Genomic DNA, 19960 nt, shown 5'->3' with positions numbered 1-19960 from the left:
CAGCATAAAATTACTTTCTTTTTAGTTAAGGCTATTAGATATTCTAAGCAATGTATAAAAGGGAGACATGAACAGAAATTTTTATAAAAATAAGTAATCAACACTTTTCAAATGCTTACTATGTTCCATTTCAGGAACACAAACACTTAAATTACAATAGTCCATGATCCTTAAAAACCTATACAATTAATGGGTAAAAAATACTGATATAAGGAATTAAATACACAGCATAAATTGTGCTCTAGGCTTGGCTTACTTTTCTATGTGGTCAACGGGACTTCCTCCTTTTAATTTATATTGGTTTTAGGGCCATACCTGGTCATACTCAGGGCTTACTCCTGGTTCTATCCTCAGGGATTACACCTGGCATGGTTAGGGGACCACACGGGGTGCTGGCAATTAAATTTTTGTCAGCCCCATGGACAGCAAGTGCTGTACTATTTCTCCAGTCTGACTGCTTATTTTGTTACCGTGTTTGTGGCACTTTCTATTGGCCCGTCTTGGTGACATGACTACAGTGATTTTTTAAAAACTCTTAACCTCTCAGAAAGTCATTTTCTCATCAATAAAGTTGATCACTTCCATATGAAAATTTGAAAATTACATAGTATGTGTAAAGTTATGAAAATACTACAATTGTCATAATAAGCCCTCATTAATTATTGGCAATTACATTCTTTTTACCCTAAATATTTTATGGTAACTATAATCCAACACCTGTGTTACAAAATTTGTGAAGAATTTGAGTCCTGTTTTTATTTTCATAACATACTTATGGAGAACTAGACACTGACAATAATTTTAAATCTGGAGTATTTTCTGGGTTTTTAAATGAAAATGTTTTTCTGCCATTTAAAAAATCTGGTCTGACACAGTCTTTCGTGGTGTAAATGTGAGGTATACATCAAAGTCATAAGAGTTAACCATTTTGTAAACATGTGTCCCAAACTATAATAATTGAGACCAAAAAAGTTTTCTAGAGAGGAGGGACAGAAGATAGGGGTAGAAGGGAACCTTGGGATATTGTTGGAGGGACACTGACATTGGTGGTGTGTTTAGACTTGAAATATTGTAAGCCTAAAGCTCAATAATTAAGAGCATTGTAAATCACAGTGCCTGAATAAAAAATCTTCTCTAAATTAACTGATGATTATAACAAATAATTTTCAACCATCTTATCTTACCATATTATGCTGCATATTTGAATGTGAATCACAAAATTATGATTAAATTTACCTGATGTCTAGATAATAAGATCATAAGGGATTCTGCAGTTTAAATTAAAATTGTATAAGAAAACTGTAAAACTTCCCATTCATATTACTCTTAAAGATGGTAGGGAAATGCAGGAAAAAATTGCACCTAAGCAAGAGTATAATGAAAAACAATGTCCAATATGAATTTTATAATTTAAGCATCTTAGAATTTGGGGTTAAATGTACTTCAGAGTGTCATCTTTTCTACTTCTATTAGTCAGATATTTTCATTTCTATTAAAAAACTCATTAGAAAAATACTGAATACTAAGAAAACTTATAGCAACTAAATATATTAGTGTGAATTATAAAATAATGGTGATATGAATGATCCAGAAAGAAAGAGTATTTACTTCAGTTTCCTGGTTTCAATTTAATTAAATAAAAAATAATTATTAATGGGTACTACTTTGAACAACGTTTTGTAACTTTATTAATATTCTTTTTTCTTAGTTCTGTAGTCAAGAATTGGGTATACTGCAACTAATTCTTTTTTTTTAAATTTATTTATTTTTAATTAGTGAATCACCATGAGGGTACAGTTACAGATTTATACACTTTTGTGCTTATGCTTCCCTCATACAAAGTTCGGGAACCCATCCCTTCACCAGTGACATTCTCCACCACCAGTAAACCCAGCCTCCCTCCCACCCTCCCCAATCCCATCTCCCCCCACCCCACCCTGCCACTGTGGCAGGGCAGTCCCTTCTGTTCTCTCTCTCTAATTAACTGTTGTGGTTTGCAATAAAGGTGTTGAGTGGCCACTGTGCTCAGTCTCTAGCCCTCATTCAGCCCGCAACTCCCTTCCCCCACATGGCCTTCGACTACATTATAGTTGGTGATCCCTTCTTTGAGTTGCCCTTTCCCCAGAATGTGAGGCCGGCCTCCAAGCCATGGAGTCAACCTCCTGGTACTTATTTCTACAATTCTTGGGTGTTAGTCTCCCACTCTGTTATTCTATATTCCACAGATGGTGCAATATTTCTACGTCTGTCTCTCTCTTTCTGACTCAAGAAACTTTGGTACATCTATACTGCAACTAATTCTAATATTTACATGTTAATGAGAAGATATGTGTTTTTACAAAAGAGTAGTAATTTTGGTCTTTTTCCTAAAGCTTATATCATTAATTGAGTTCATGAAATATGTACACTAAATATTTACACAAAATGTGTACACAAAATCACAATTCCTGGATAATTCAAATAATTTACTATCACTTTTTAATGAAAATAGAATTATACATATGCTTGTAGATTAAAAGTGAATTTTTGATGTAAAAGTCTGACTATTTTTTTCTGCTTTTTGGTTCACACCCGGCAATGCACAGGAGGGTACTCCTGGCTTTGCACTGAGGAATTACTCCTGGCAGTGCTCAGGGGACCACATGGAATACTGAGAATGGGACCCGGGTTTGTTGCATGCAAGGTAAATGCCCTATCTGCTCTGCTATCGACGCAGCCCTTACGTTTTAAATTTATCAAGTTTTAGTTTTTATGTTGAAGTGATAAACTGTTCACTATTTCTGTTATCTGAATGAAAACAATTCAGAGATGTTCCTCAATTTTTTGCAGAATAATTTTCTGCTTTTTAAGGCAGGTGATGTTATATATTGGTAGAAACCAAGGCCTCTTTCCTGAATTCGCACAGGCATGTTCAGTAGGAATATTTGTCCTTTCATTTTCCCACACTTAACTAGCTCTTTTTCATCACTGTCCTTCATGATTTCCTTTTCCTGTTGTCTGGTCTAGTTGACTTAGAATCACGCATTCTTGGTAGCATTATCACTACAGTGTACTCTGGCATATTGTTGGATATAGCAGTGCATGTTGCTGTAACAAACAAAATGCCAATTTATTATGCCTACACTATTCTATAAACTTTTCCTGAGTGCGCTTTTTATAGGAGTCCTCGAGGAGACTATTAGAACAAAGAAAATTAAGTCTTTTTAACATTACTGATATGAATTTATAGAGCTCTGAATCTTGTTATCTATGCCCCATTAATCAGAGAGTAGGTTTTGAAGTGCCTAGCGTTTTACTCAGTTAAAAAATAAAATAAAACCTAGAATCTTATAAACACATTTTATTTTCATGGTTTTTTATTTCATGAAAGAAAGCAGAGAAAATAACTATTTAACTACCAAGAAAGTAGCCACAAACTTTTTAATTGTTTTCAAATGTGAATATTATCAATTTTCTTGCTTGTATTTATGAACAGTTCATATGTTTAATTTGAATCCCAATTATTATTCTTCCTCAGTTATTATTTTTGGATAGGAAAGACCTAAACATATCTATCAGATGAAAATCATGTATCTAGATTGTGACTCAATGAGCATATGATTTTTAAAAATTTTTGAACCATCCATCATAATATATTATAGTTTTAAAAATAATAATTAATAGTAGCCTTACAGGAACGAATGCACCGCTTTCCTCAGGTTCACCATGATTGCTTCAGTGTTAAACAACCCAAATTTAAAATTGATAAGAGCAAATTAATAAATTGGATTCATAGTATCATTCTTCCTGGGGAGAGAAAAAAGAAATAAAAAGGAAATTAGTCAAGATTCCAAATAACCTGAATAGTATCCAGCAAATTAAATATACTTAAGTGACAATATAAATTTTGGCAACAGGTAAACATGTATATGCTAAAAATAGTAAAAAATGGCATTTTGCTTGTTCACAAATATACAACTATCATACTTTTCCTAAAACTTCCTAAATATTCTTTAATTATATAAGACTTTTATGGAAAATGATGTGTAAATTTCTCAAAATATCTAAGGATAGAGCTTCCATATAATGCAGAAATACCGCTATTTGGTAACTTAGCCCAAAGCAACAATGTTAATTTGAAAAGATATACATATCTATGTTCATTGCACTGCTTAGCACAGTAGCCAAAATACTGAAACAACCCAGGTGCCCAATAAATGAAGAGTAAATAAATAAGTTGTAGAATTGTGATATAGTATGTTTGTATAACGGAATACCATACAGTCACAAGCAATGATGAAATCATGCAATTTGCTGCAACTTGCATGGAACTGGAGGATCTCGTGTTAAGTAAAATAAATCAGAATAATAGCACTGTAGCACTGCACTGTTGTCCCGTTGCTCATCAATTTGCTCAAGTGGACACCAGTAACGTCTCCATTGTGAGACTTGTTACTGTTTTTGGCATATTTAATACGCCGCGGGTAGCTTGCCAGAATAATTACAACAAATACTAAATGTTCTCACTAATCTGTGCTACATAAAATAGCGTGTCAAGGGAAAGACGGTATCAAGATGGGAAGTTTCTAGAATATAGAAACAAAAATGCCAAGGAAGAAGATAAATGAAGAGGAGAAAAAAGAAGAGAAAAAAGTCTGAAAAGGACAAAGGACAGGGTCCTTGAGCTAGTCTGCAGTGTAGAGGCAATGTACCAGCATATACAGAAAACAACACCACTGAAAGTATGGAACCCAAACCACAGTTGAATTAAAAATTCTTTCAGGTATCCAGTTTGGGATTGTGGAAGGGAGTGTGGGGTCATTTGTGATTTATGGTGTTGTAAGATTTGATATGGGAATTTCTGAAATTATTATAAACAACTTTGTAAATTAAAGTTAAATTAAAAATATATTAATGAAAACTTATATAGGGCTTCTACTAAATTTCTTTGTTCAAAAGTACGCATAGTTGACAATTAGTATTTTGATAAGAAAATTAAGAATATATGAACTTTTCAGCATTTATATGAATAAATATTTTGCTCAATCTTTTTCCTTCGAAATGAAGCAATATGCATTTCCACAGGGCACTGGTGGAGGGATGGGCACTTAACCACTGCATGACTGAAATGTAAACACGAAAGTTTGTAAGTCTGTAACTGTACCTCACAGTGATTCACTAGTAAAAATTTTTTAAAAAATAAAATAAGATGTTAAATTTTAAAGAAAGCTTTCTTTAAATTTTTACATTAGCTAACAATTAAGAGTCAGGAACCAGTTCCTATTTTCTAGTCACTCTAGTTATAAATATAATTTATTCTCTTTATCACTCAGTTCTCACCATTTCTATATGTTCACAAGTTTTATTCCAAATTTACTCCCCTTAACTACATTAATACAGTGTATAGTAACTCAAAATATGTATGAGAGAGAAGGTGATATTATCTGTACTATATTAATAAACCATTTCTATCCCATAAAATTCTTCAAAACAACACATGAATTGCTTTTTCTGGTATGTATCGGAATAACTGACAGGAAAAATGGTAAAGAATGAAAAAAGTATCCTATTTTGGTTTCAGACCTTGATAAAATCCTAAATCCTTTCCTTTTCCAATAAAAAAACTTTTAAAAAATTTCCAACTTTTATTTTCCAAGTGTTTAAAACAATACTATAATTAATTTTTAAAATAATGTATACTTTTTTCCAATAGGTTACAATATGGCAATTGAAGTTGTTTTCTATAGCTTAATATTATAATTATTTAAACCAACATATCATACAAATTTCAACCATGGTAGAATATCATTATTAACACTCAAATTTCAGTATTCCATAAAATCATTCTGTTATGCTATCCTTTTATATTTATGTTTTCATGGGGATATAAACAAATTAAACAATAAATATACATTATTCTAAATTTTAATTAACTGAGAAAAAGTAATAATCACAAAAGTATATTCTATATTGGACTGGTAGAGGGCACAGTAGGGTGGAATGCTTGCTTTATATACTTGGGACCCTGTGATGGAACAGTCCTCTAAGAACCACCAGGTGTAACTCTGGTTGCTATCAGTACATTAGGTCTTGCAGCACCGTGGGGCACCTAATGATCAGGCCCAGAAACACCTAGTCAAATATTACCATAATGGCCCCTTAGTCTGGAACACTGGTGGTAACTCCCCTTTATAAAATTAAGTGTCTGTGTGTGTGTTTGTCGGGGTCCACACATACACTCAGGACTCACTTATGGCTCCTCTCAGGGAACAGCATTAGCAGTGCTCAGAGTGCCATATGTGGTGCCACAGATCAAAACTCCTAGTTATTGTATTATCTTGTGACCACCCAAACTATATTCTATAAGGTATCTCTAATTTATTACTGATGTCTTTAGAAGTAAATTAATGTTCTTTTTGCTATTAAATTTGTATCCTGTTTTTATTAAAGTTGATAGAAAATTCCTCTAGATTGGTGGTAAGAGTTCAGTAATATACAGGGGGCTGCAGTGATGCTTCAGTGGGTGACACACTTCCTTTGCTGACCAAGGTTTGATCTGACTCTCCATGTGGTCCTCCAAGCACTGCTATGAGTGATCCCTGAGCACAGAATCAGGAGGAAGCCCTGAGCACAGCCAGGTGTGGCCGCACCTGTCCTCACCCAAAGGAAAAAAAGACTTCAATGATAAACAATGGTTGAAATAAATTATGTAAAATATATAGCAAAGTAAAACATATAATAATAACAACATGTTTTTCCAAAGGATCTGGTCACTGGCTCTGTGCTCACAAATCACTTCCTACTGACACAGGGGACTACATGTGGTGCCAGGGATCAAAATGTGTGGGCAGCATGCAAAGGAAGTGCCCTACCTACTGTACCATGTCTCTGGCCCCATGAAAGTTACTTTTGATTTTGGAAATATGACTTCCGGCTTGACTTGGGATTTTGGTAATTTCGTACTTTGTTTCCTCTAGCTCTAAATGTGTGATAGGAACTGTGATATTTATTCAGTGTACACAATCCTTATTTTCACTTCTACTTCACGATCTTTTAAGAGTTTTGCATGTGTATGAGCTTAGCCAGGGTTTCTCTACTGTAATCATTGGACAATAATGTGACAATTCATTTGGAAGACCATTGCTTTCTGTGTTCTTTTTACCAGATACTTAATTTTCATGCCAATTGCACTGATAAGTTGTAGGAGATATGTGGCCATTTTGTGCTCTTTAGGACACTAGAAACTAAATTCATTTGTATAATCTGCAAAGATGAGAAAGAGAAACCAGGTTGGCACATCATATTAGTTGCATACATATTAAATTTATCTTGTGAGAGTGGGTCTATATTATTCTCTATTGGGAGATATAAACAAAAACAAACAATGCAGACAAAACCGAAGGTTTTATTTATTTTATTTTTGTTTTGGGCGATACAGCCTGCTCGTGTTCTTATAATTCCAGTGTATAACAAACTGATAAGCCAGAAAATGTTATTTGATATTCAGCATAAAAGTCTCTCTGTATGAGAATTATGGGTTTTCGATTAAGTTAACCATCTACTCCATTGGCTAAAGCAATATTAAATACTTGCTTCCTGCATCTTCCTTTGGCTTGCCTGAGAATGAAGCAATTCACAGAACCACCAAAATCGGATGGTTTCTCAAAATGTACCATAGGAAAAACTAATAGTTATGAATATGCAATTCTCTTTGATGGTTTATAATTTATTCTCCAAATTGTGATATTTTGAAAACAAAACTTATTGGTCCATTAAAAGGACATGACTCTTGGACAGTTTGTTGATCTGATATTAAAATCTATTCAAGATCTACTACTTCAATTAGAAGATCTAATCGCACAAGCTGTTGTCTACACAAATTTTATTGTTCTCATGTTTTTAGGATTAAAATAAACCATGAAATGCATTCTTCTTATTTGTATTTACTAAGTGCTTACGCTTTTATTTTGCATCAGTGATAACTGTTAGACTTAACTATCAACTCATAAAATCTACACTATACATATGATATAGCTTTTTTCATATTTACTCCATTCACCTAAAATATTTCAAAGCCCATACAGCTTCCAAACTTACAGTGTGAAAATAGCAACAAAAATTCACTCCATGATAGTAGTAACAAACATTGAGAGAATCTGTCTTAGTGGGCAGAGTGCCCAGAAATTCTCCATGGGTGGTAACAGAACTATCCCCGAATTCTCTAAACATAAGTATTATGCATAGTAAGCTGAAGGAATTTTGAAAGGGAAATTAACATGAGAAACCATATGCTAAATTAGAGTTCTCAGGACCAACTCTGATATTTTCATGCATTCAAATATTTATTATTTGCCTATTACATAACAAGCATTCTTATGACCAGGTGCTGACCATATTGAGATAAAACCCTTGCTATAATGGAACTTACATTCCAGCAGGCAATATAGACAACCATTTAAACAACTATGTGGGACAATTTCAGATAGAATGTATCTCCATGAATAAAATAATGGGTTAGAGTGACTAAGAGAAATACTTTACATGGACCTATGTATGTAACCATCACTTTCAGTTAGATATGTTGAAATATTGAAACAAATTAGTAATATTAGCCAGCATTTGCTAGTTTTGCTCAATCACAATAAAATTGTTCTTTTATAATACTAATTTAACTGCATAACAAACATCACTGATAGTAACAGCTAAAATTCTCCCATTAGATTAATTTGAATTACACAATCTGGAAAAAAATCTCTAACTTTTGCTTAAAGTTTAATTATCTGCAAACTATATGTTTATATTTGCATTTATATCAATGTCTCCTCTCGATAAACAATTCTCATAACCATCTCATTCAGTTAAGAATCATAATTCTTGTCATTACATTCAATGAGTTCTTCTGGCTGTAGGGGTTCTCGTTGATTTATGAAAAGCGAAAAGTTCACTCAGTTGCCCAGATGTAATTATTGCCAAATAACAGAGTACCTGGATACATCTGGGACATCTGAATGAACCCTTAACTCCTCATCTCTACAACACTTCTTTTCACAGCTTCAGAATAACCTACATAAATGGAAGAGAAACAAACAAACAAAACACACTTCGGAGTTTATCAATCTATTCTTGTTTCACTGTTCTGTCTATAAAAAGAGAAATTCCTGCTAGTGTTTAATAATATTATATAAAAATGCAAGTAAATAACTAAACTTCAGCAATGCCTATGAGTAACAGATTAGTAATGCAAAATCACAATATAAAGATATACTATGAATAAAGCTTAGTAAAATTAAAATAATTTATATAATCCACAATGTAATTTCTTTACATTATCCTCCAATACCCTCAGTATTTAATATTTGTGGTAAAGTTTAAAGAACAATGATGGGAGATAAAAGACATGGTCATAACTCTATCACTCAGCGTTATGTGATTTATGATATATCACTGAATCTATTTGAGTATTTTTTTCTTAGTTTTAAACATGAAGGAGTTGTGATAGAGGATCTCTAACCTTATTGGTTCAGAAATGTTGAAACTTTGGTTTTCTGCATATTGTTTGACATCATTCTATCCTATGTTACAACTAAAAGTTAAATTTGATGAAAATTAGATTATACTTCCATTTATTGTCATGCAAATGTAAGATGTGACATTCACCTGAATAAGCTTCTTTATTTTGAAGGTGTGTGAAAGAGAAATTAAATTGAAATATTCTATCAGTCTGACTGGAGCAATAGCACAGCGGGTAAGGCATTTGCCTTGCATGTGGCCAACCCAGGTTTGATTCCTCCAACCCTCTCAGAGAGCCTGGCAAGCTACTGAGAATATCCTGCCTGCGCGGCAGAGCCTGGAAAGCTACCTGGCGTGTATTCAATATGCCAAAAACAGTAACAACAAGTTTCACAATGGAGACATTACTGGTGCCCGCTCAAACAAATCGATGAACGAGACAACAGTGCAAACAGACAATGCTATTCTACCAGGACACTTATATATACCATAAAACAATGCACTTTTTTTTTATTGAATCACCATGTGGAAAGTTACAAAGCTTTCAGGCTTAAATCTCAATTACACAATGCTCATCCCTTCACCAGTGCACATATTCCACTACCAAGAACCACAGTAAACCTCTCCCCCACACCCCCACCTCGCCAGCCCCCCACCTTGCCTGTGTAGCTGATGCATTTAACTTACTATCTCTTTACTTTGATTGCATTCAAACAAAAAATTATTATTGTTTGGAGTCCCCCTTCCCCAGAGTCGGATCTGCTGGAAAGGAAGAATTTGATAATTTGTTTTCCATTGCTGAGAATGAAGAGATATGAGGTCGTGTGGCCACAATACCTGCCATGAGATTTTGGATTTCTGTATTTTAGTATTTTAGTAACTAAGTCCAGAGGGATTTCTGACAGAAGTTGCATCATTGCTAGCTCATTCCTCTCTGCTACTTTATATTCCACATATGAGTGCAATCTTTCTATGTCTGTCTCTTTCTTTCTGACTCATTTCACTCAACATGATACTTTCCATGTTGATCCACTTATATGCAAATTTCATGACTTCATATTTTCTAAGAGCTGCATAGTATTCCATTGTGTAGATGTACCAGAGTTTCTTTAACCAATCATCTGTTTTTGGGCACTCTGGTTTTTTCCAGATTGTGGCTATTGTAAACAGTGCTGCAATGAACATAGAGATGCAAATGTCATTTCTACTATACCTTTTTGCCTCTCTGGGGTATATTCCCAGGAGTGGCATTGCTGGGTCAAAAGGGAGCTCAATTTCTAATTTTTTGAGAATCGTCCATAACAATGCACATATTTTGTCCCATTACTTCTTCCTACTTTCTTAAATAAATCCCAAATATATGTTTTACCTTAAGAGCTAGGAAACTTTATAGACATACAAAAAATTAAAAACAAAAATGTTTAAATAAGATTATTTAATTAAGCCCTGATGCCTAGAACAATGTATAGACAGAAAATTACAAAATGGCCTGTGTTAAATAATGATAAACTAAATCTGTTTAATCTCCTTTCTTTTTATTTATTTATGGAGAAACACAGTACTTCAATTGGATATTTTTGAAAATACTCTATGTTTTGCAACAACTGTGAAACCGTTTCATGAAATAATGTCAATATTTTAAAAGAAATCCCTATTTTGTATTTTGCTTAAGGGTATGAAAGCTAAAATATAAGATTAAAATGCTATATATAACAAATTTTCATTTTTCTCTAAGTAAAATTATGAAGAATTCTGCTAGTTACACTCTAAAAGTTCCTTCTCTATAAATGAAATTGTAAAGTAAAATCCATGACGAAGCTCAAACCAATATAGATCCTGAAATCATTTTGCACATAGCGTGTGTGTTTGTGTGTGTTAGGGTAGAGAATGAAAAGTACTAAGAAGTGAATGCAACCATTGTCACTCTCCAAAGCACCATACTTTAATAAATTCAAATTATTTCATGATTGCTTAAACTTCCTTTGCTCTTTTATAATGATAGACTATTTTATTTCATATATTTCAAGCAGGAGAATTCACTTAGCCAATATTAAAAGTCAATAAGATGTTAATCACTTCAAATCTGAAAAAGAATAAGCCAGTTGTGAAGTAGAAGATGCTTCATGATAGACGTATGTTGGGGCTGGACTGAGCCACCAGGGCGAGCCCATGTGTACTGTACTGTATTACGGACAGGAACATGAAAATGGGCGAGATTTCTCGTGTGTCCTGACTGGTTTGGATGAAGCTGAACATTTTGTCCCTTCAAGCTGCCTTCAGAAAAATAATTTCAGTCTACTGAAAAGAGCAGTTTTCCTTCTCTCACAGAAGCCTGGCTGGTCTTTGACATGCAGATGGTGTTAGCCAGGCCTGACCTTTGAGATTGTAAATTGTAGGCTCTGGCCCAGCCTAGTCTTTGGGATGTAAATTTCAGGTGCAGGCCCAGTTTTGTCTTTGGGATGTAAATCCAAGTGCTTTTAGCCCAAGGAAGGTTTCAGTTTTGGTTTTGCATCTTCTATAGGAGGCCTAGATTACTGGCCTGCAGATACAAGGAAATAATGTTGCCTCAATGTTCTTCCTGTAACACTTTTGATGCCTTTGGTGACATCACTGTATTGCGCCCTTTAGGGGTACCATGATCAATAAAAGGAGGTCCAGGAGGCCCTCTGCCTTTGCTAAGAGCCAGAGCGAGCCTTAGTCCTCCAGTCAAGACATTTCTTCCGAGTGCCTTATCTCAGTGCCTCTGACCGCACGAATGTTCACGCAACAGACATAGACAGTTTTTGATTAAGAATGAATGCAATAATATAGACTAATTCTAAGAAATTTTGCTAAATATTAACATGGATTACTGGAGTGTCATCCAAAACTAAAATTAAATTTGAAAAAGAAGAATGCATTTAATGGCTGGAGAGATAGTATATGAGGTAAAGTGCTTGTCCTTCATGCGGCCAACACATGGTAGAATCCAAAATATCACATATAGTCAGACCCGCCAGGACCAACAGGGTCATTTTGCAGTATCAAGCCAGGAATAGGTCCTGAGCATCACAAGATCTGACCCATATACCAACCCCCGCAATAAAGAAAAAGTATTTTGAAGTCAACTAAAAATTGTTAAATATGAACCAAGATACTAGGTGGAATAAATGAATTGTTTTAAAATTTCATCAAATTTGGTATCATATTATTAAAGCATATGAATACAGCTATATTTTTAAAAAATTACCCTGAAATAAAGCAAAATTACTTAAAACAATTCAACAGAGACTGAGACATAAAGCAAGATGGGTACATGAATTAAGCCCTGAAAAATCTTAATAATCTAGTGATGGGTAAATGGAGAATTATTGTAATAATGTTCAAAACATATTGCAATATGTTCAAAAGCAATTGCTATAATTCAGATAATATGTTAAATTATATAGTGTATAAAACATTAACTTTAAAAATATGTCTTAATTATTTTATGCTCAATCTAATTTTTTTTTTTCTTTTTGGGTCACACCTGGCGATGCACAGGGGTTACTCCTGGCTTTGCACTCAGGAATTACCCCTGGCCGTGCTCAGGGGACCATATGGGATGCTGGGATTTGAACCCGGGTCGGCCGCGTGCAAGGCAAACGCCCTACCCGCTGTGCTATCTCTCCAGCCCCGCTCAATCTAATTTTTATTCTCAGCTGTAAGTCAGCTACTGCAAAACATAATTTTGCTCTTTCTTAACATTATGAGAATAGGGAGAGGGCTGCAAAAAATTATGAGAATATATTTTCACTATAAAAATGCTTTTCTAAATATTATAAAATTATTTAAGCACCTTTCCTTCTTGATGATTTTATTCTTAGTAGATATTATGTTAACTCATTTTTTTCTTCTTTCAAATTTTTTTAAAATTTCATTTTAATGAATCACCATGAGATACCATTACAGACTTACAAACTTTCGTGATTACAGTCATACAATGTTCAAATACCCATTCCTCCACCAGTGCCCATTCTCCACCACCAAGGTTGCCAGGTATCCCTCCCGCTACCTCCATCCGTTCCCACCCCTTGCCTCTGTGGCAGGCATATTCCCTCTTACTATCTCTTTCCTTTTGGATCTTATCTTTTGCAATCCAGGTACTAAGCAGTCATCATGTTTGCTCCATAGTCTACTTACAGTATGCTTCTACCCTCCAACCGTCATTTTGAGGAAAATAGTTCTTGGACAAGCCACATCACAATAATAATTAATTGTTGTCTTTTAATCAGTGCTATTATGCATAGAAAGACAGCTTAAATGATTTTAGAACTCTCACCTAAGTTCTCAGGAGAGGTGAATTAATTATGTTCACTAAATATGGCCCAAAAGCAAATATGAGACATTATTCTAATTTGCTCTTTAACATATTTTGTGACACAGTAATAGAATTATTCAGAAGAACTTGTCTGTAAGTAAGATTTTCTGGCAGTAGTTGTGTTTAAGTTTTCAATTTCTCTAGTAGCTATTAATTTGAAATCTGCTCAATAATAAATGATTGGATATAAGTCTTAACGAATTGCATTGATTAAAGGGTAGAGAGAGTACAAGGGTTTAGGCACATGCCTTGCTTATGATTGACCACGCTTTGATCCATGAAATCACATAGTCCCCTTAGTATAGTTGAGTATACCAGAAGCAGCCCTGGAGGGGCATTAGTTATTTTGTTGTTGACAAGGACTGAATCAGTGCCTCAATATCAGTCCCTGTTTTGATTTGTTTAAAATAGCAATTTATAGGTTAAAGTTATCAGACCATATATATTTTATCTTTTGCAGTGCTGATGAATAGATCCCAGTTCTTTTTGTAAGGCATGATCTTTACCACCAAGGTACATCCTCAGCCTTGGGATCCATGTTTTTTCCATGTAGAATCAGTACTTAAAACACAAATAACACAAATATTTAATGGCCACCTATTATGTGCTATGCACAGTGAGAATTTGCTTCACATAATTTAATCCCCGCAATTGATTCTAAAGAATAATGTAGTTGTAGATTTAAATAAGTTCAGCATTTTTTCTTAGCAAAGTTAAAAAATCAATATTCTAAAATAGCATTTTTGGGGATTAAAAATCACATTTAGAAAAATAATATAAGCAAAGGGTTGCTGTATTTATCAGTTTTTTTCACTCATTAAATACCATGTTTACTGCCTACTATGCACTTGAAACTAGTTTATATATATAGGGTATATATCTATATTCACATCATGTGGAGTTTGTATTCTTTTTTTTTGGCGGTACGGGGAAGCAAATCAGCTATACTGAGAGTTTACTCCTGGCTCTGTGCTCAAGAATCATTCATGCTGCTGCTGAAGGGACCGTATTTGGTGCCCTGGATTGAAATGGATAGGCTGAAACGAGGTAAACACCCAGTCAGCTGTACAGTTTCTCTAGCTCCAGGAGTTAGTATTTTAGTTGTATTCATTCATTAACAATTAGTTTTTCAACAATGTTGAGAGCCAGTAGTACTTGGTGGACCTTGGTCTCTTCCTGTAATAGTGAAATGGAGCTGAGAGTTCAATGCTCAGACCTGGCTGTCTTGTTCTCAGACACAGTCTTCCTGGGGATCACAACAGGAGGTGCTCATGAGATTTCAAAGTATAAGAGATTGAACACAGGGCCTGGTGAATGCTTGGCAAGTGAGTATTGTTTGAGCCATGTCCCTGATCCTCATTTTTTTGGAGGGGAGTTTAGGAGCGAAGATTCCTAAGCAGTGTTCAGAGCAATGATGGTCCAATGTTTAGATCAAACTTGGGCTCCATACATGCTACATATAAACAAAACAACAAAATTTAAGGGCTGGAGAGATTGTACAGTCAGAAAGCTCCTTGTCTTCAAATGGCTGACTGGGGTTTGATCCCCTAAGCACCACCAGGAGTGATTCCTGTATTGAGCCAATAACAAGCCCTGATCACAGCCAGTTATGCCCTGAAAACCTAAAACAAAATTTAGAAAGGAACAAAACTTATTCAAGTTATATTTAGCAAGCAATTTTATGCCTAAATTTAATGACAACATAATTGTGATTATTTACGATACCTATTCAAACTCTGGAACCCAGCCACAGCCATGCTCAAGGCCACTCTCCACACATTCATACGAGCCTCACACATGAAGGGACCAGCAGAGGACCCCAGGTGTGGGGGACCTGGGGCTGAGACCCCCAAGCCTGATTGAATTGAGACTGAGCCTTCTCCATCCAGAACCCCCATTTTCCAGTAGCTTGGTTGCCACACTCACAAGGTTCCCTCGGTGCTGTGTAATCTCACCAACGGCCAACATCCAGAGACTATAAGACCAAGCTCCTGGAAGGGAGTGACTCAGAGTCTCTTGCCCACTGTGCCTGGCTGTCTTCACTGGGACCCCTTGGAGGGAATGTGTTGTCTTTCCCTCCCTGCCCCAAGTAGAGCCTTGACAGTTGAAGACCTCTGGATACCAACCACAGCCACTCTCTACACGTTCGTATGAGCCTCATGCATGGAAGGACCAGCAGGGGACCCAGGTGTGGGGGACCCCGGGCTGAGACCTCCAAGCCTGATCGAATTGGGACTGAGCCTTCTCCATCCAGAACCCCTATTTTCCAGTAGCTTGGCAGCCACACTTGCAAACTGCCCCTGGTGCCGTGTAATCCCACCTATGGCCAACATCCAGAGACTATAAAACCAAGCCCCCAGAAGCGCGCAGCCACTGCACTTTGGGCTTTGCAGCTGTGCAACATCTAACAAAATTGTTCTCCTCCTTGGAGAACCTGAGAAGCTACCAAGAGTCTATTACCCACATGGGAGAGCCTTATAAGCTCCCCATGGCGTATTCATATCCCAAATACAGTAAAAGATGTATACATACCTCTCAGAGAGCCCCACAAGCTACTGAGAGTATCTCGCCCGCCACATGGGCAGAGCCTGGCAAGCTACCTGTGGTGTATTCAATATACCAAAAACAGTAATGATAGGTCTCATTCCCTTGACCCTGAAAGAGCCTCCAATCGTTGGGAAAGACAAATAAGGAAAGGCTGCTAAAATTCAGGGCTGAGTGTAATAGAGACATTACTGGTGCCTGCTCGAGTAAATGTACGAACAACAGGATGACAGTGACAGTGATTCAAACTTCTACCATCTTCTTGGATTGTAGTTCTGAATAAAATTAGTTGTCATATACTTACTTGTTTAAAAACATTTCCCGAGTTTTAAATTCTATTTTAAATCACTAAAATGACAATCAAAATTAGGATAGTATGCATAGAAAAGCAATAAAATATATGAAAGCCCCAAATTAAATTAGAGTTGAAATTTATTGTTATGAAATTTTCATAATTCAGAAAAACAGATAATAGTCTAAGTGGAAATTCAATTAATTGGTTCAAATATGAGGAATTAGATTCATGTAGAAAGTAGTCAATTCATTCATGACAATATTTGTGGAGGTTTATTCATCAGCTTACCACATAACTATTTATTTGTTGTTTTATATCTGGCTGTGAAAGAGGAATTTATATAGGACTGTGGAATAAAAGTTGGCACAGAAAAGATGAATTTGTGGAGGTACCTTGAATCAGTCTTTCCATTTTGGGGGCTAGTGTTTGTGCCATAATAAATGGTGTTCATGTGTTACTCATGGCTCTGTGTTAAGAAGTGAGTATTAGAAATGCTCAGGAGAACAAAAGCAGGGCCCATTATCCAATCAGGATCACAGCTAAAGAAGGTGCAGGCAAATCTTTGGCTCAGCCTTTCCCTACTGATTTCAAAAGCCCTGAAGTTCTGGGTCTGGAGCTAGAGTACAGCAGGTAGAATATTTGCCTTGCATGTGACTGATCCCAGTTCAATGCAAGCACCCCATATGGTCTCCCAATCCTATAAGTAGTTATCTCTGAGCACAAAAACAGGAGTAATCCATGAGCACTGCTGGGTATGGACCCCCAAAAAGCAAACACAAAAAGCTATGAGGTTCAATACTTCTATATTCTAACACTGAAAGAAATCATCTGCAAGCTAGACAGATAGCAGTATAACTATAGAAACAGGCCAAATGCTTATCTAACAATCATACCTCCTGATGAATACTTTTTCTTAATTTGTATATCCTCATTCCTAGAATATTTTCTGCCTTGTATAATTATATCAAATTTCAAAGTGCATTATTTTCATTGTTCAGACAGGATGTTTGAAATTATGAATATGCTTTTTCCTTTGTTACTTTATGATAAATATTTCCTCTGTTGAGAATGGGTCACTTGTCACAATGGTATGTCAAGCAGACTTTACATAGATGGATGGAGAAGCAGCAATCACATTCCTTATATCTCTCTATTAACGTCTTCCTTGGATTTCTAAACATTAAACACTTTTTTAAAGCTAAGTTTTCCATTCAGATATAATATCTTTTTTCAGTTAACAGAACTTTATAAAGTTGATGCTACTGAATATGTGTTGGGGTATATACTCTGAGGATTGTTACTAGGTCACCATCTGTCATACTAAAATAAGAATAAGAATTTTCTTAATTGAGTAATCCCCACAGAAATTTCTGAGCATGAAATAAAGCATTAAAAGCATTTGCATATTAGTTGTCCTCAGGTATTACTTTGTTTTATATGCTAGGCCCTGTGAGAAATGCTTTACATTCTTTTTCTTAGTCAGTCCTTCTTTGGTGCTGTCAATGGTGCTCTGGGGCCCAATAAGGGCCCTCTGATGATTCTTTGCAAACCAGGAATGTGATTCAATGTGAGTGTCTGAGGATATAGAGTGCTAGGGCCCTGAATTGCTAGGGATTAACCTGGGTTACCCTAGTTCTGCTAGGAGATGTCTAAAGAAATACCTAGAGATGCGTGGGGGAGTTGCAGTCCCTGGGATTGAACCAGGGACAGTTTATGCAAATTATGTGCCTTATCCATTTTAGCTCCTTCTTATTTGTTTGCTTTTGTTTGGGGGTCACACCTGGCATTGCTCAGGGGATGCTCAGGGGTTTCTCCTAGCCCTACACTCAGGAATTTCTCCTGGTGGTGCTCAGAGGACCATATGACATGCTATGGAATAAAACCAGGTCAGCCTTTGTGCAAGGTAAATGCCAAATACTGTACAGTCTCTCTAGCCCCTGGTCCTGTTTTATTTAATTTTTACCATGACAACCATATTTAAATCTAGGTTGAGATATTTAAATACTACATACCAGAGTTACTTTCAGAACTGTTTCATTCCAATGTCTACATTTTTTCATGCTGTACAACTGATCTGCACAGTGACTCTGTGATAACTGTAATAAACTATAAACTCTCTAAGCTGAACATTGCATCTACCAATATCTATGTATGATAAGTATACTCTTAGGGAAAGTATTAAAAGGACACACTTGAGGTGTGTCAGCTTTCTCTTTTGTGAGTAAAAAGTATCGAGTAGAGATAAATGACTTATCCAATATCTACATGCCAAATTGTTCTAGTGAAGCATATACTTCCCTAAGATTCAGCTAAGCATGTTATGACATGCATACCCAAAATGTCTATAATAGGATTTTCCACGATCTATTATTTTGGCGTATAAGGGTCACCCTTATATGACCAATTCAACCTAAGGTCAATTGTGGTCTACAGAATTTAAAGATAACTGTTCCCATTAATATAACTACCTAGAAGAATAAAGTTTACTAGGTTTTAGTGTCATCTCCAGAAAATACCCTTTTTATATGACAGGGCCAAAATTTAGTTACAAGAGCCTCTGTTTTTGCCATATGATTTACTTCTTCCTTCTCTTTTAAATTTTTCTCCTTTCTTCTCAATAGCTCAGCCCCCTATCCATTTTCTTAGCACAAATATAAAATTCTTGGGGTTTTCCACTTCATTCTGGATTCTACAATCATGTAAATTCTATATAGTTATTTCACTAATCTTGATATCTTTCAGATATCAGTTTGATTGTTTGAACAAACCAGAGGGTAGGAGGAAATTTCTGCTCTTTGCTACCTTAGAGCACAAATTAGAAACAAATTGTTCTTTTGGAATTTTAATGCTGAAACTTACCAAGAGCAATGGACATCTATCAATCACAGATGATTAAAGTATCACTATTCTATATATAGTTTTTAGTACAGATGGCTCACATTCTTCCGTTAAGTGAAATAAATGAAAGAAATGTCATAGATTACAAAATTATATGCAGTAGAAAACTATTTTGAGGGGCTGGAGTGATAGTACAGCAGGTAGGGCATTTGCCTTGTATGCGGCTGACCAGGGTTCTATTCCCAGCATCCCATATGTTCCCCTGAGCACCGACAGGGGTGATTCCTGTGAGCAGAGCCAGTAGGAACCCCTGTGCATTGCAGGGTGTGACCTAAAAAGCACACAAAAAAAACTATTTTGAATGTGTTCTTGACTCCCTTGCTCTTCAAATGTTTTAAAAAGGAAATACGTCTCCTGAAATAGGAAGAAAGGGATAAAAGGAATCGAAGAACTAT

The 19960-nt window shown here is 35.6% G+C and overlaps 1 protein-coding gene across 2 annotated transcripts in view; it reads right to left on the bottom strand.

Annotated features, from left to right (window-relative positions):
• Window positions 1–19960, bottom strand: part of HTR2C (5-hydroxytryptamine receptor 2C) — a 260479-nt gene that overhangs the window by 115609 nt on the left and 124910 nt on the right. For both annotated transcript variants that reach the window (XM_004614477.2, XM_055122720.1), the window contains exon 3: window positions 3673–3786. In XM_004614477.2, coding sequence (XP_004614534.1) covers window positions 3673–3707 — 35 coding nt within the window. In that variant the 5' untranslated portion in view covers window positions 3708–3786. The remainder of the gene's footprint in view (window positions 1–3672; window positions 3787–19960) is intronic.

This window comes from Sorex araneus, chromosome X, assembly GCF_027595985.1.
Source record: "Sorex araneus isolate mSorAra2 chromosome X, mSorAra2.pri, whole genome shotgun sequence".
Lineage (NCBI taxonomy): Eukaryota > Metazoa > Chordata > Mammalia > Eulipotyphla > Soricidae > Sorex > Sorex araneus.
This window is presented reverse-complemented; position numbering and strand designations above follow the sequence as displayed.